The sequence below is a fragment of the Kryptolebias marmoratus genome, linkage group LG9, assembly GCF_001649575.2.
Source record: "Kryptolebias marmoratus isolate JLee-2015 linkage group LG9, ASM164957v2, whole genome shotgun sequence".
Lineage (NCBI taxonomy): Eukaryota > Metazoa > Chordata > Actinopteri > Cyprinodontiformes > Rivulidae > Kryptolebias > Kryptolebias marmoratus.
Window position 1 is genome coordinate 22080200 of NC_051438.1, and position 14798 is coordinate 22094997.

General features: G+C 37.3%; 1 protein-coding gene across 1 annotated transcript in view; it reads right to left on the reverse strand.

The window, feature by feature from the left end:
• The window catches only part of tnmd (tenomodulin), a 64215-nt gene extending 52997 nt beyond the window's left edge, over positions 1–11218 (reverse strand). Inside the window, exons 1-2 of the mRNA XM_017408100.3 lie at positions 11075–11218; positions 7923–8057 (exon numbers count right to left, since the gene is read on the reverse strand). Coding sequence (XP_017263589.2) covers positions 7923–8057; positions 11075–11122 — 183 coding nt within the window. The 5' untranslated portion in view covers positions 11123–11218. The remainder of the gene's footprint in view (positions 1–7922; positions 8058–11074) is intronic.
• Positions 11219–14798: the final 3580 nt, after the last annotated feature.

Genomic DNA, 14798 nt, shown 5'->3' on the forward strand with positions numbered 1-14798 from the left:
TATCAATGTATAACTGCCCTTGTTTATGCTCTGGAAATAAAACACCTGTTAGGTTTAGAAGTTAGACTTTAACATTAAAGAGATAGTTCAGATGATTTGATGTGGGGATCAGTGGAAAGGTTCTGCACGATTAATATCTTACTTGTTGTAGATAACTCTTTGAACAACCTTTGGAGAAACATAGCTTCATTCTGGATGGGTTGCTGAGTTTTAAAGGCTTTTTCAAGCTGGGCCAAGAACAAAATAGAAAAACAAATCCATACGTACATCATTATTCTTGCAGAGAAGTTATAATATAGCTGTCTGTCATTACCCAAACTGACCAAGAATTGATGCTGCTGTCTGTGCTTGCAAATAACCATAGAATTCTATGTAAATATCTGTGTCATGCAAAACTGATTGTGTTGTGAAAGGTTTTTTAATAGCCTTTGCATGAATTATTTGAATGCTTTAAAATGCATGCTTATATTTACTTTATATTCATCTGGATACAAATGGATAGTTTAACCTAAAACATACCCTGACACATTGTCTTTTTTGTTGTTTCTTTTTTAATTTAGGTCATTCTATAACATGATATATGTGTGACAACCTATTGTGTGTATACAATACATTTAGATATTTAGCCATTTTCTACAGCCTTTTGATATTTATTCATCCATTTTGACATTACCATAAAAAAACTCTGAAGGAGATGAAATATCACATTTAAAAACTGAGGTGGAAACAGTATTAATTCTCCCAACAACCCTGTTATTGATCATGGACTTCTTGAATGAATGTCTCATTACTAATGAGATTTATTACAGCTCTAAAAACCAGGCTGTCACATTTTCTTTGCTAGTTGTCTCTGTTAACACTTCAAATTTTACTGGATAAGAGATCTTCTTTTGAAAATCTGTTATTTTTGCTTATTATACACATCTTTTCACCAGTCTCAAGCAAGAAAAAGGCTGGAACAAGCCTGACGGGTTTGAATGCATATCATTAAAATGTGTGACCATTCCAAATTTCAGAGCTGCTATAACTTCTCATTTTCTCACAGATCTAAATAAAAAAAAATAGACTAATCAACTGTGGTTATTTAACATAAAGTCTGAGCACCAGACACCGAACTGCAAGGGATAATTTAGATGCTGCTGTTCTTCCCACATATTGAGCGTGGAGACTAATGGGGCACTGACTTACAAAAAGTCAATGCAACCTTTTAATTGCTGACAAACATAAAGCAGAGCACACTGGCATTTTTGAGATTAACTCAATTCTGAAATCATGATTCATTAGCATATGCAGCAACATAATGACAACATTTCTGCACTTTAGTGCTGGATATGTTGGGGAAGGACTGATAAACAGAATATTTCCAGTCTGCTGTTTTACTCCTCTGCTTTGGTGCTGTGGCTGTGGATGCATGTTGAGGCTGTGAGCGTTGCAGACTTACTGCGAGAACAAAAGTGGATGTGAAAGCTCAATCACAGTCTAAATTGTACAACAGAGCAGAGAGTCTACTTGGCAGTCGCACTGGTGAGACAGGGAGGAGGATGGAGAGATGGGGGGCAGAATCTGGAAAGAAAAGATGTGCCTTTGTGTCTGTTTACCCTCCTCACTGTGCATGCCGCATATGAGCTGCTGGGTGACTCGCAAAATAAAGCACTGGCAATTAAGAGGCAGATTTCTCCCACATTCATATTTATCCGAGACTCTAAAAATAAAAATCACAAACACGTTGAATATGTCACATTACTTTCTGTAGCATGAAGGCAATGTGCCACAGCCGCCATGAAGCCCTTCTACCTCAGGCACTTCACTGGCAACATTTTAAAACAACTCTCTTTTGTTTTTCCCTGACTGCAATCCTTTCCACTTCCTGACTGCTCTCCCAGTAGAAGGCATAATGCATCATCTTAGGAGGAAGCCTATAGTGGCCTAATTTAACAGCCTGGGAGAAACACTGGTGGACATTGGCCTGCTAATGAATGAATGAGCCTGACAAGTGAATTCAGAAAAGATTATAGACTGAGGGACGAGCCTCCCACAAGGTCCAGCTGTTTAGACAGAGCCTGTTGCTTCCTCAGAATAATAATTCCTTTAAACTAAGCTGAGAAAACAGAGTCCTGACAGAGCTGACTGTAAGGAGTTTGGATTATCTTGTTTTACTCTGGAAGAAGAGCAAAAGAAAGAAAAAAACAATCAGATGACAGGGAGATAGTCTCATATCATGATCAAAATTTGTGTCTTTCTCCGCTGTTGCATGTTGACATCTGAACACTGAGGGGACTGGTGTGTATACACATCCTGCGAGCAATAAATAAACAAAGGCAGGTTCAGCCTTGAAAAGCCACACACCTGTGACCAGTGAAAAAGCAGCAGGCGCAGCAGTGTTCATTAAAGCGGCCAGTCCTGACAGTGAGGCCTTTAAGAGGCCATCAGTAGCGACAACTCTGCAGCTACCTTGGGACCAAAGAGGGGGAAGCATCAAGGTGAGTAATGCAATTTCAGCCTGAATAATGGAGCACTTTCCTCAGGTTTGACATTCATGAATTTCTCTGGCAGTTTGGCCATACAGAGCAACAGCACCTGCGAGCTATTCAAGGTTCCCCAGGAAAAACTGGTTTACAACATCCACAGGTTCACAATTACTTTGAGCGTAACTGCTGGTCTGTAGATAATCTCACTGAAAGTGGTTCATGAATTAAAAATAGCTCCGAATATATGGAATCTAATCTGATAATGTAATATGAAAATTTACATTTCGGATGCTGTGAGCCAGCATCAGAAAACATCAATGTCTGTTCTAGTTCATTTTTATCCAGTGGAATAATTTATAAAAAAAATAATATCAGAGAAAGGAGATTTATTTTCACTTTTCTCATGGATTCACCAGCCAGATTTCATTTTCACAGACTTGGTGATGTGACGTGGTAATAACAGAGGATTAATTTACAAGGAGGCAGAATCCTCTGATGAGACTTGTGGCCCACAACAATAATGAGGACGCAGTAAACAGAAATTTACCCGAAGCCAAAAGAGAATGTGGAGAACTCTGATCTTCACACTGAAACATGAACTGAAGTCTAATGTTTGGAAAAAGTTCCACGCTACATCTCACACACACACAAAAACAGAAACAAAATGATGTCAAAGTATCACCTCTGGCTTCTGTAACAACATATGTTTGCAGGTAATCAAAAGAAGTTCCCAGCGGTTATCATGTCAGACTGAAGTACAATGCACAGAGCAAATTACATTTCTGTGGTTAGTTATTCAAAGATTGGTGCATGAGGTCACGTTGCTTGGGTGAACTGTAATTCAGCTGAGTGTGTGTGGCTGTAGCTGCGCCTCTTTCTAATTGCAAATCTGAGGTCATATCCTTGTATAATATCTGATAAATGTTGTAGTCTGTAGTATATCTCTGTGTTTCCTTTAGTGGCTTTAATGAAATTATGGTAATTAAACTATTAACTGAGTGTAAAATAAATTTAAAAATAGAACTGCAACTTGTGAGTCCAGAGTTTGAGAGTATTTTTTTAAAGAAAACAAATTTAAGAATTTTTGTTTTTTGGTAAATCAATCTTCACCAGCATTCAAACCAGCTTTACTTAATAGTTTTAATTTGCCTCATTTTGTTGAAAATGTCCAACCGAAAGCATTCATTATATTATCTAAAACCCCTATTAAAGTAACTTTAGAATACCTCCTAGTGTACTAGGCACAACTGTCTTTTTAAAGTATTTTTTTTCTTTGTCTTTGGTTAAAAATAAAAGCTTGCAAGAGAGCTGGCTTGCTCTTTTAATATTCAAAGTATGTCTCACAGCTGAACAAAAGATTAAGTTGCAGTTTTATAAGAACACCAAATCAGGATTATTTTTTTTATACAAAATGTTTTCTAGTGTTTAGTCCATTTCTGCTACTTGAAAAAAACTGTTCTTTTGATTAAGTATTTTCTGCTCACTTGACACATAAAGATTTTATTCACAAAGTTCATTATTCATGTTTCTGTATGAGGGAAGTGCTGTTTTTTATTCTTTGGGTTTTCTCCTGTTTAAATTAGTCTGGATTAGTAAAGCTCCAGTTTAGTGTTCTGCAATGTCACCTGTACTTCCTGTTTTATTTTGGAAAGCGCGTCCTTTGGTTTGCTAAAGTTGATCTTGTTTTGATTTTTCTGTACACCCAGTTTCTTTCCTCATTGGATATATGTTCCATTTGTTCTTGGAAGTTGGATTTTTCAAGTTCGAGGTTGGAAAAATGAACAGGAACACCCACCAAAGTTAGAAATCTGACTTGGAAAGTCAGAGATTCCTGACCAGGCCCCACTTTAAATAATGACTTATTCAGGCATGAAAAGTTGTGGTATCTGCAGTAAATCCTTGAATCAATTAACATTTGTTAGTTTGCATCTCAATAATCCAGCCACACACAGTGGTTTTCAACCACTATTAGTGAACATGTTGCTACAATGTCTGAATGCACAAAATGATGACAAAAATATTGTAATTAGCTTTTATTGGTAATAGCAGATAGCCTGGTCAATGCAGACACCATTAGCAAATTCTGCTGTTTTTTTCCAAATTGCAACTAGAACACAATAAAGACAGGTCTGATGTCATTCCCAGTTCAGACTTCCGCTTTCTGAGTTAAATAAAACACAGTGATAATTCTTCTCAAGAATCTTTGTTCATTACCATATTTTTCAGCCTTGCCACCCCTTTTGTTCTATTTTGTGCTCAGTTTTAGTTCTGTCAAGTTCTGATCCTCCTGTTTCTGCAGTGTCCTTGGCTTTGGTTTTATTTATTTTTTCACTATGTTTTTTTTTCCAGCCTGCCTGCTTTCTGCTGCCTTGCTCTGTGTTTGTATCATTTTCTTCTCTAACCCTGGATCATGACAGGAAGTTGCATTAATTGGAATATTTAAGCAAATATGGAGCAGCCCTTAAACTCATTTAAGAATGTGATTTTGTTAATCAGCGAATGTTCAAGGTTTTTTCTTTCAGCTTTGTTTTTTACCATTTCCAAAAGAAAATATTTGGCTCTTTAGCTCTTGAATGCTTCACTTTGTTCTCTAGCAAGCTTGTTTGGCCTTTTCTCCATGATTTAATGGGGAGGTATAGTAGTGCAGTGGACAACAATGTTTCCTCACAAGTTTAATTGCTTATTATGTACTGGCCGAATGTGAGTGTCCGTATCTGTCTCCCCGTGATGGACTGGCGACCTGTCCAGGGTGTAGCCTCCTTTCAGCTAGACTCCAGCCTCCTGTCATTCTGTGCAAGATAAAAGAGCGTATGGAGAGTGGGTAATTATCAGTTTGCTCCACAGCCCTGAGGTTTTCTACAGAAGGTTTCAAGGAGCATGTAAGATTACACAGTTCTAGGGCTAATTTGTCCAGAAAATTTCTAAATGAAACTATGTGTGACTGAAGAAGGTACTGTGGCACGGAAGGATTCCTAGTGAGCGAGTTTGCAAGCTGACATCATGCGATTACTGCTTCACATTATTAATAATGTGAAGCAATGTGTATGTGTGGTGTAGATATCAACAGGGAAACGGTCATCATTACTGATCAGCAGGGATCCTCAACTACTTTTCTAGATGTGATATACACAAAAGAATTTCAGCAGTGTATTTTTGGTCCACCCAGTGTGTCACTTGGGAGAGATTTTTTTGCTGTGAGAAAACGTCATACTGAGGATCTCCTGCAGTGAAGTGCATGTTTTTACAGTGTGGAGAAAACCCATACTGTCTTCATAAGTTTATTATTTGTTGTATGTGTGTGCAAAGAGAACATGGAACATCAACCTGCACTTTTTAATTGATATATTAAAGGTATGACTCTGAAAAACTGTGAACAATTGATATTTTACCTCTTTTAGATAACTCTTTGAATGGCCTCAGTTTGTCAAAACAGATTAATTCTGACTGATCTACTCTAAGTGGGGCTGAGACCATTAAACTCTATTTTTTCAAACTAAGGTCATTCACAGACTATCTGCAACAGGTAAGATATTAAGTGTTTGACTTTTTTACATTCCCCATTTCAAAACTATTGTTTTTGATTAAACTCTGTTTCAGGATAAACTATGACAGAACAGTATTGTGATTGCAGCAAAAGAATTGAACATCCTTCATTGATATTGATTGGCAAAGCTTTAAAGAGTTAATGAGAGGGTTGGGAATTTTAAATAACAGATCTTTATTATATGAACACCTGAATTTCTTGCTTAAGCTCAAACATGTTTCCTAGCAGCCAAGAGATGCAGAAAAAATGTGATCTGGGAACCATGGCAACAGTATGTCTGTATGTCTCTGTTGCTTCAAACCTGATTCAACATGATTGAAGGTGTTCATATAAGCTCTATAGTTAAGTTGCATTAGGGTTATTTAAAATACTCACACAGTCCACATTCTACTGCTTTAGATGGTTTACTTCCGTGAGTCTATACAAGTAGCTGTGGATGCTGCTCAGGATTAGCAGGTGAAGCAAAACAAGTCCTGCTGTGTAGCACCTCACACCTTATCAAATAAGATGCTGGCTGCGACATGCTATGGACAGAGGAACGTATCCATCCACCCATCAATGAGCTGTATCAATCAATTTTCTTACCTTAAGGGTGGCTTTACCTCAGCTTTACCATGTTTGAGGGAGTTTCCTTCTTATCCAACAGACAGGTGATCTTCATTTGAAGTGGCTCCATCTTACTCCCTGATACAGAGGCCAGGCAATAAGCCTCTCCCTCAAGGCCCCATTAAAGCAAAACCCAGGGTCTGCAGGTTTGATATTCATCGCCTGGGCAACCTCTGCCATCAACACATTTTGAGCCATGTGAGAATGATCACAGCTTATTAAAGTGGAAATAATGACTGCTCTGCCTCCGGCATGAAATATTTAACAAGGACAAAGAAGATGGCTCAAAGGTGATTCGTATCTGTGTTGAAAGGAGAGAGTGCGGACAATACCATCTATACAGGAAGCGCACATGACCCTTTGCTAACCTGAGCTTAGAAAGGACTGTCTGCAGTTGAAATTTGTACCTCAGTGTATGCAGAAACAGAGATGTTGCAGAGTGTACACTGAATTAATGTTTATTAGCAGTGACAATAACACTGGTATAAATGTAAGCAACTTCCAGCACACCACACATCCCTCTGTTCACCTCATGGCATTTACTGTGCACACAAAGCAGCTTCATAAGATCAGATTTCAAATATATGTGTTCATTTTTAACCATCATTTCAGTTTAATTATTTTATCCAACTAAGCTCTGAACATGTAGAGCATCCAATTTCTGGATGTGAGATTATTGATGTATTTTTCCGTCTAACTTGAGTAAATTAGCTCTTTTGGCCCCTTGGGAAAATCTGTGGAAGGGAGGAGAGTGAAAATGTTCTCCATCAAGTGTGATTGAATTGGATTTTACAAGATGAATTGCCAGGACAAGAGTTTATCCCAATTAGATTGCCGAGAGGCTTCAGTCCTTCTGCGGCCACTCTGTTCAACAGCAATTAGGGTCAGCCTTTAGTTACCAGGCTCCTTCATTGTGAAAAGATGTTTACAATTTTAACAGAAAGTAGATAAATGCAACAATCCAACATTTGCAGTCGTAAAAAGTGGTTTGTGGTCAGAGCCAAGACTTCATGAAATTACAGATCTGACAGCCAAAACACGAGCCGAGGAAAACACAGCTGTCTCTTCTATAGCCCACACATCTTTTAATCTACTCGAATACAATACAGACTCCAGGGGCTGCCTCTGATTTCTTGTTTGGCCATCCATCTTCCTCTCTTACATATATTTTTTTCTTTGATCTAACCTGTATGATTTGCAGATGTGGAAGTTCGAGGTGTCTTTCATCTGTCATGAGGACCACATTTACCTCAGATAGTTGCAATAAAGCTGATGACTGGCACAGAGGTGATACTTAGTCTTACCTTCCCCAGACTTGGGCCCCACATATATCTCAGGCTGAAAACACAGACAGCCAAAACCAGGAAGACGAGAGCCAGGATAAGAACCACCCACTGGCAGGGGTGATACTTGGCCTTCTTTTCTTTTGCAGCCTCAACCTGCAAAAAAATATGGATTCAAAATAATTCTGACATGAAAATGAATCCCCCCAAAATATTACTGTCAAACTAACAGGACATACAGTAGAACAAGTGCTTACAATATTAACAAAACATTTTTTTCTCTTGTTTACAGTAAAAATATTTAAATAACACTGTATATTTACTAGTTTTGCAATAAGACTAAACAATGAAGTAAGACCAAGTGCAAAAGAAAACAATTTACTCAGGAGGTTCTGTTAGGGTCCCTTCAGACAAAAACCGGTATGTGCTGAGCTTTCTGCTCAGTTCAGTTGTGAGCCATGGCAGACTGCCTCAGAGTTCAGAGCAAACTAGAAGGGGGTTTCGAAATTATGAGGAGACAATATTTTTGGCAAGCAATAGGCTCCCAGTTTGTTTTCCCCCTATTCCTGTTTGAGAAGGAGAAAAGAAAAGCAGATAGTGGAATTGAGGCCAGCTAAGTAGCTCTGTGGCCAGCTACTGTTTGCAAAACTGATCTTGTGTTGCACATGCAATACAAAGGAGTGAGTTTTACTTCTGGTTTTGCTGTTAATTTTGCATTACAGGAGAAATAATATATTCCTGCTGGAAGCTGATTCATCTACCTGCTGCTGTTGTAATTTCCCAAATTAACCAATGAATTCTATGTAAATATCCATGTAATGTGAAACTGACAGTGAATGAAGGTTTATAGTGTTTGCTTGAATCACTGAAATGTTTGAGATTAAAGTTTTATGGCAGTGTTTTATCTTCGTTTTGGCCTCATTTAGACTTACTGTTAGCTTGTCAATATGATCAAAGTCAAACTTCATTTCTTTAAATCAGGTTGTTCAAAGAGCTGTCTACAACAGGTAGAATATTCATTGCTTATAATTTTTTCACAAACCTTTCTTTCAAAGGATCTGAACTATCCTATTATTGTCATATATAGCCATGTTTGAAGCTCTATAGTCAAATGCTTCTTAACCAAACCATTTTTCAAACTTGAGTCCTTCTAATTTATTTCCACTGATTCTTGTATGTTTAATACTTTGTCAAAAAATCTGATAGTTTAAACTTCAGAACAAGATTTCATGTTTTATCAGAACTGTATTAAAGTATATTATTTAATTTGGTCTTTCTGATAAATGTTTCCGTAGATAAGTTAATGGCGCACATTCAGCCATCTCTGCATCACGCATATATAGGGAAGAACACACAACTAGATGTGTCACAGAAAGGTTGCATTTATTAAACTTCTTTTTGAATTAAAACTTTGCCTGCTGTAACTAATTCCCAAAGCTTAAGGCCACAAATTAATAAAGATGGGCTTTTGTTCCTTTGGAGCTCCAGCAGGGAGAAAATGAAAGCTCCTCATTCACACCGGACCACATTTGAAGGTCTCAGAGGATAACAGAAAAGCAGATATGTTTTTAAAAAATGGGACCAACTCCAATTAGCAAAATTGGTGTTGCTTATCTTTGTGTCTTTTAAAATGATGATAAAGCAGCTTTGGTTTCCTATTGTGACTGAGGTTGTTACAGTTGTTAAGCAGTGGGCAGCATGTTCACATAATGACTTTTTAAAAATATAAATATATATATTTGGCAATTATTTCTGAATTAATAGCTATTTAATTTTAATGCTGGTAAAATAAGTTATAATATATGCAAATGAAATATTCTATAATAGCCTTTTTCTTATATTAAAAGAAAAAAGTCACAAATAACATGCAAATATATGAATGTGTATTGATGACATAAAGTGGGATTGTTTTTGCAGATAGTTAAGTATGTTAGCAGTGAGACAAACTAAAAGGGAAAAACAAAAATTTATCAGGACAGCCATAAAATCCTAAACTTCTGCTTTTCCATTTGATGATGCTACCTGCACAGTTTCTTATTTGAGGTATTTGAGACAGTAGCCCTGGAAATGTGAAGCTCTTCAAAAGTATTGTTAATCCCCTGGGCATAATGAAAAACAGAGATCTACAGCCAGAAATTCCACACTCTCTGAATTTCTCAGAGAGAAGAAGAAGAAGAAGAAGAAGAAAATACTGGATGAAATCCACTCTCATGTGGCAGGTTGCATAAGCAGTGGAAACTTAACTCGAGTACAAACCTCTCTCTGTCTGTGCTTTGAATATCAAACGCTCTGAGGGAAAAGGTGGGATGGAAAGACAGACAGACAGACAGTCAGACAGAAATAAAGACAGGGATGGAGACAGAGTGAGCAGTCTGAGTGCACAGCATCCGCCAACTAGTGTTTAAAGGTTTAGGAGTTCAGAATCAGCCAGGCAATTCCTCCTGAGCTCCAGGAAGAAAAGTGCCCAAAGCCCCCTGTTGTTATCAAACCAAGAATGAGCACTTTCTTAAGAAAACAACAGAAAAAAGCAGCAACAACAGCTCACCTACATAAGCAACAAGCTGAGGCAGTGGTTCATCACACCAGACCAAACTCATAAAAGAATTTAAATTCCTATGAAGGCTAAAAGAAGCCACAGGTGATTTCTTATTCATAACCATTCTCCGTCACTTACTGAGGATTCTTCATGTGTATTTGCTGCAGTAACCTTTCCTTTGATGCACAGTAAAAAAAGATAACTTCTAATAAATAGATTTCTATATGTGAGAATATGAAAGGGCTGTACTGTGAAGTTCACCTGTTGCTCTACTGTTAGTAACTTCTACAACAAAATATGAAGAGAAGAAGAAGAAAGGTGAATTTCAGGAAAAAAAACAAACAAAAACTGTTCAGTCCTTTTCATACTTCTAGATAAGAAACCAAAAACAGGGCAAAATACATAAAAGCTATTTCAAAAGCTTGAAATATTTAACTTAAATCTTACACTCTTATTTCACATAATTCATTTTATTTTCAAAGCAGTAGATCTGCAAACTGCCACTATTTTAATGAGCTGTAAAATCTGAGGCTCCCAGACCTAAAATTCAATAAATTATATATAAAATATCTTAAGTTCACTTTGCAGTAGGTTAATTAACTGTGATAAAAACAAATGATGAAGAAAACAGACTCACATCTTTCCACAGAATTTGCTGACTGCTGGATTGACTGCTGGCTTCCATGATGCAACCCAGCAAAAGGAATCTTTCCGAGCCTCTTAGTTGAGGAAAATACCAACGCTTTTTGGAAGGCAAAGCTTCCGAGCTTCATTCCACTGCTTTAATTTGGGGGTGTGCTGAAAGGGAGGGGAGTTTCAGATGGAGTGGAATTTCAGAAACATTTGTGATACCCATTAAAGCAAAGCAGATGTCCCTCCTGCTGGCCTGTAAGGTGGGAAATCTCAAGTAATTTTGAGCTAAAAAGTCATTCTTGTTGATTAAATTCAAAACTATCTTTAGATAAAATTGTGCACAGATTCTTCCATATCCTACTGTCTTAGAAAACACAAAGTTCTAACAATAAATAGTTATAATATGGTTGTGTAGTGATGTATTATAAAATAGTTTCACTTTTTAGTTTTCTTTCAGAAGCTTCACAGAGATTTCAAACAGCTTCCCTCACTGAGTCGGCATGCTCACAAAGACAAACAAAACAGGTCAAGTAAACAACACCTGAGATGACTGAATAACTGAGATAAAATCATCAACTTTTTGATATTAAAGGAATTCACACTTGTGCACAAATTGAAAGAAAAGAAGAAAATGACTGAGACTGGTATTTTACAGACAAAAGTTCATAGTTTAAAATACAAAAGCACAATAAATTTATACCTCATTCAATGAAAAGCTAGTCAATAAAAAAGTCACTTTTGTTTAAAACCTTGAAAATTTATTTTCAGAACATCTGCACTAAGAATGTTGTTTTTACTTTATTTCACACACTGGACTGTTGAGATAAGATTAAACCACTTATAATGTTTCCTACTCCAATGCTGCACAAACACCAGGAGTAAAAGTATGGAACTGGTTCGAGGGGATTACTGGGAAGTGGTGGAATAAAACGTGCCGCAATTGGAGCAACTCAAACTTTAACTCAGCTGTTATTGGTTGCATCAATAGATCTCCTCAGTATATATTCAGCCTGGTTTCCTTTACTGCTTACATCAGCTGCCTTCCTTCTGCCTCTGTGTTGTTTCTTTTTGGTCCTTTACTTTGTTTTCTTTATTCTCATCAACTTTCTAAACCTGTCTGTTTTTGTCAGTTTGCCACGTTTTTGTTTTTTTTTGTAGATGTTTTATTAGGTTATTTGCATTTGGTTTTCTTATATTAAATGCTGTTTAATATGCTGGTATAGTATTTATAATGATATATGTGCAATTAGTTTCACAAGTTAATAATGACTGCTCAGCTGTCATTTGTTCTTCACTCCCTTAGCGCTTTGTACCTTTCTGTAAAGTGTTGTCCTCACCCTATCATCCAGTTAACACAAATGACTAAGCTTTGCAGACATATTGTACATCTAAGAGTGTCTTTACATTATGCCACCTGTTCTTCTGTTGTAGGAAAGAAAGTGCACAATGCACAATTAATTTTATTTAAGCTCATCCCAAGGGAGTGAAAGATTCCAATCAAAGAACACCTACTGAAAGGTTTGCCTGTTTACACAAGCCATCTGCCAGCCAACTTTCATGTTATCTGAGACAGCACACAAAGCAAAAGCTAAAATGTTTGATAAAAACGCTCTGAAGTCATTCCAGTTTATTAAAAACACAATTTCACAACCTAAAGGTTCCACTTCACACTTGATTTGCCGAACTGAAAAACGTCGGCTCGGTCAATATCAGCTGAGGTGGAACATTCCAGGTAAAATTGGTCAACCTGCAAGCCTTTAGTGTGGCAGCCAACATTCGAGCACATATTAGGTCTGTCAGATCTGATAGCCGTGGGACCTCGTCAGCTCTTTCCCCTTGATATAAATCTTCACAATTACTGTGACATTTTGCTTGGGCAAATCAAGTGGCGGGTCTTTCAGGAATAATGTTGTGTCAGCAGCGGTGTTGAGCATCCTGGGACCCTCATTCCCCTTGATAACATTCAGCAGCAGGCTGCAGCTTTCACAACTACAGAATAGAATAAACAGCAATTTAGTTTGGAGTATATAGCAGATACTCACAGATTAGAGCAGAGGTTGACAGAGGCAGCTGTAGGAAACCAGAAAGAATCACAAAATAAATGTTTACTCTTTCCTTGTCATGCCTCAGTCCTGATAGCTTCAACAGGAATTTTTCTCTTTTGTATTTGTCACTTTTGCAAACACAGATAAAGAGCTGTGACCAGCAGCACCAAGACCGATTACAAATCCAACAGACCAAGTTAAAAGTTTTGTTCTTTAAAAATAAATACTAGTTTTGTACCAAATGATTTGTAGTGATTCATCCAGGCACAGCCTCTCCATTTTGTCATGGCCATCTGGAAAAAAAGATGTTCCTTGTTTGCTTTTTAAAACGACTCTTGAGCCATCTTCCAAAGCCTTGTTGAGCTTCTGTCACTCAGAGAGGAAGCTGAATTGGTAACCCACACATTTCGCACATGCACATCGACATTCATTAACAGCCTCTTCTCACACGAAGGGAGGCTGTCACAGCTAAAGACAGAGAAAAATATGCTGGAAAAATCTAACTCAGAGAGATAGAAGCATAAAAAATGAACACAGCTGAGATTTTGTCTTTTTATTTTTGCCTCGCAGAGTCAAAAGCACTTCTGTGGATTCAATCCCACTTTTGAGCCCAGAAACAGGGACCTGTAGGTCAAACGTGACACGCAATCCTGTGTGATTTGATTATCTGCCTCTTGCTTCAACGCCTCTGGAGCGCCTCAGTTTGTCATTACAGAGGGGGGAGAGTTGAGGCGCATTGGGTTCATCGTAAAGAGGCAGGAAAAAATCCTGTCTAGGACTAAACTAAATATCTGAGAGCCTCCATCCGTCATCTTTCAGGATTCTCCTCATGCTTCAGTGGCTGTGGGGAGGAAGTGCACCTCTGCACAGGAAGTTTCCAAAGTGTTCTGTTTCCCAGGAGTCGCTTGGATCTTGAACAGATTGTAGCAAAGGCCTGACACATTGTGCTGATATACTTTTGCAATATCCTAAGTCCAAAACAGTCAGTAAGGCACAGCAAAACAGCAGCAATGAAAACCTTTCCTTTGTTTTTATCTTAAATTAAGCTTTAATTGAACTTTTTGTTTAGAAGTAATGGGTCAAACATAGTAAAACATTTAAACAATCCGATGTGCTGCTAAAGTTTGCTTACATTATGCACACTAAATTTATTAGACTTTTGATTAATAAATCACAATAAAGAAATTTAGTTTTGTGAAAAATACTTAAGAATACCTCCCACACAATGCTGTTGATTTCTGTTTTGCAAAGTATTTGTGCTTTGCTTAATTTGTCTCAAAATTTAGATCATTCATAAAAGAGGATACAAATACTGTACCAAAATTAAACAAAGCCATAAAACATTAAAATGTGCATGCTATTTGTTGATGTTTTTATTGCAAAGTATGAAAGAATTTGAAATCTCAGTAAGGTGAAAACTTAGGTGAATCTCAGCATTTATTCATTATTTTGTGTGACACTTTGGTTAAGTTTGTGACATTTTGTGCTTTGACACATTATGAACCTTTTTTTGTTGGACTCCTTTGTGTGTTGAGGGGAAGCCTGTTACTCTTTATATTATGTCCACTTCTCCACCCTGTAGTGTGGTGTTTAAGTCCTTGTGAAGAAGCTAATAAAAGTGTCTTTTCCTTTAAAAATTTCCTTTACATATTTTTTTGCAAAAAGAGAACTTGGGAAAGCCAC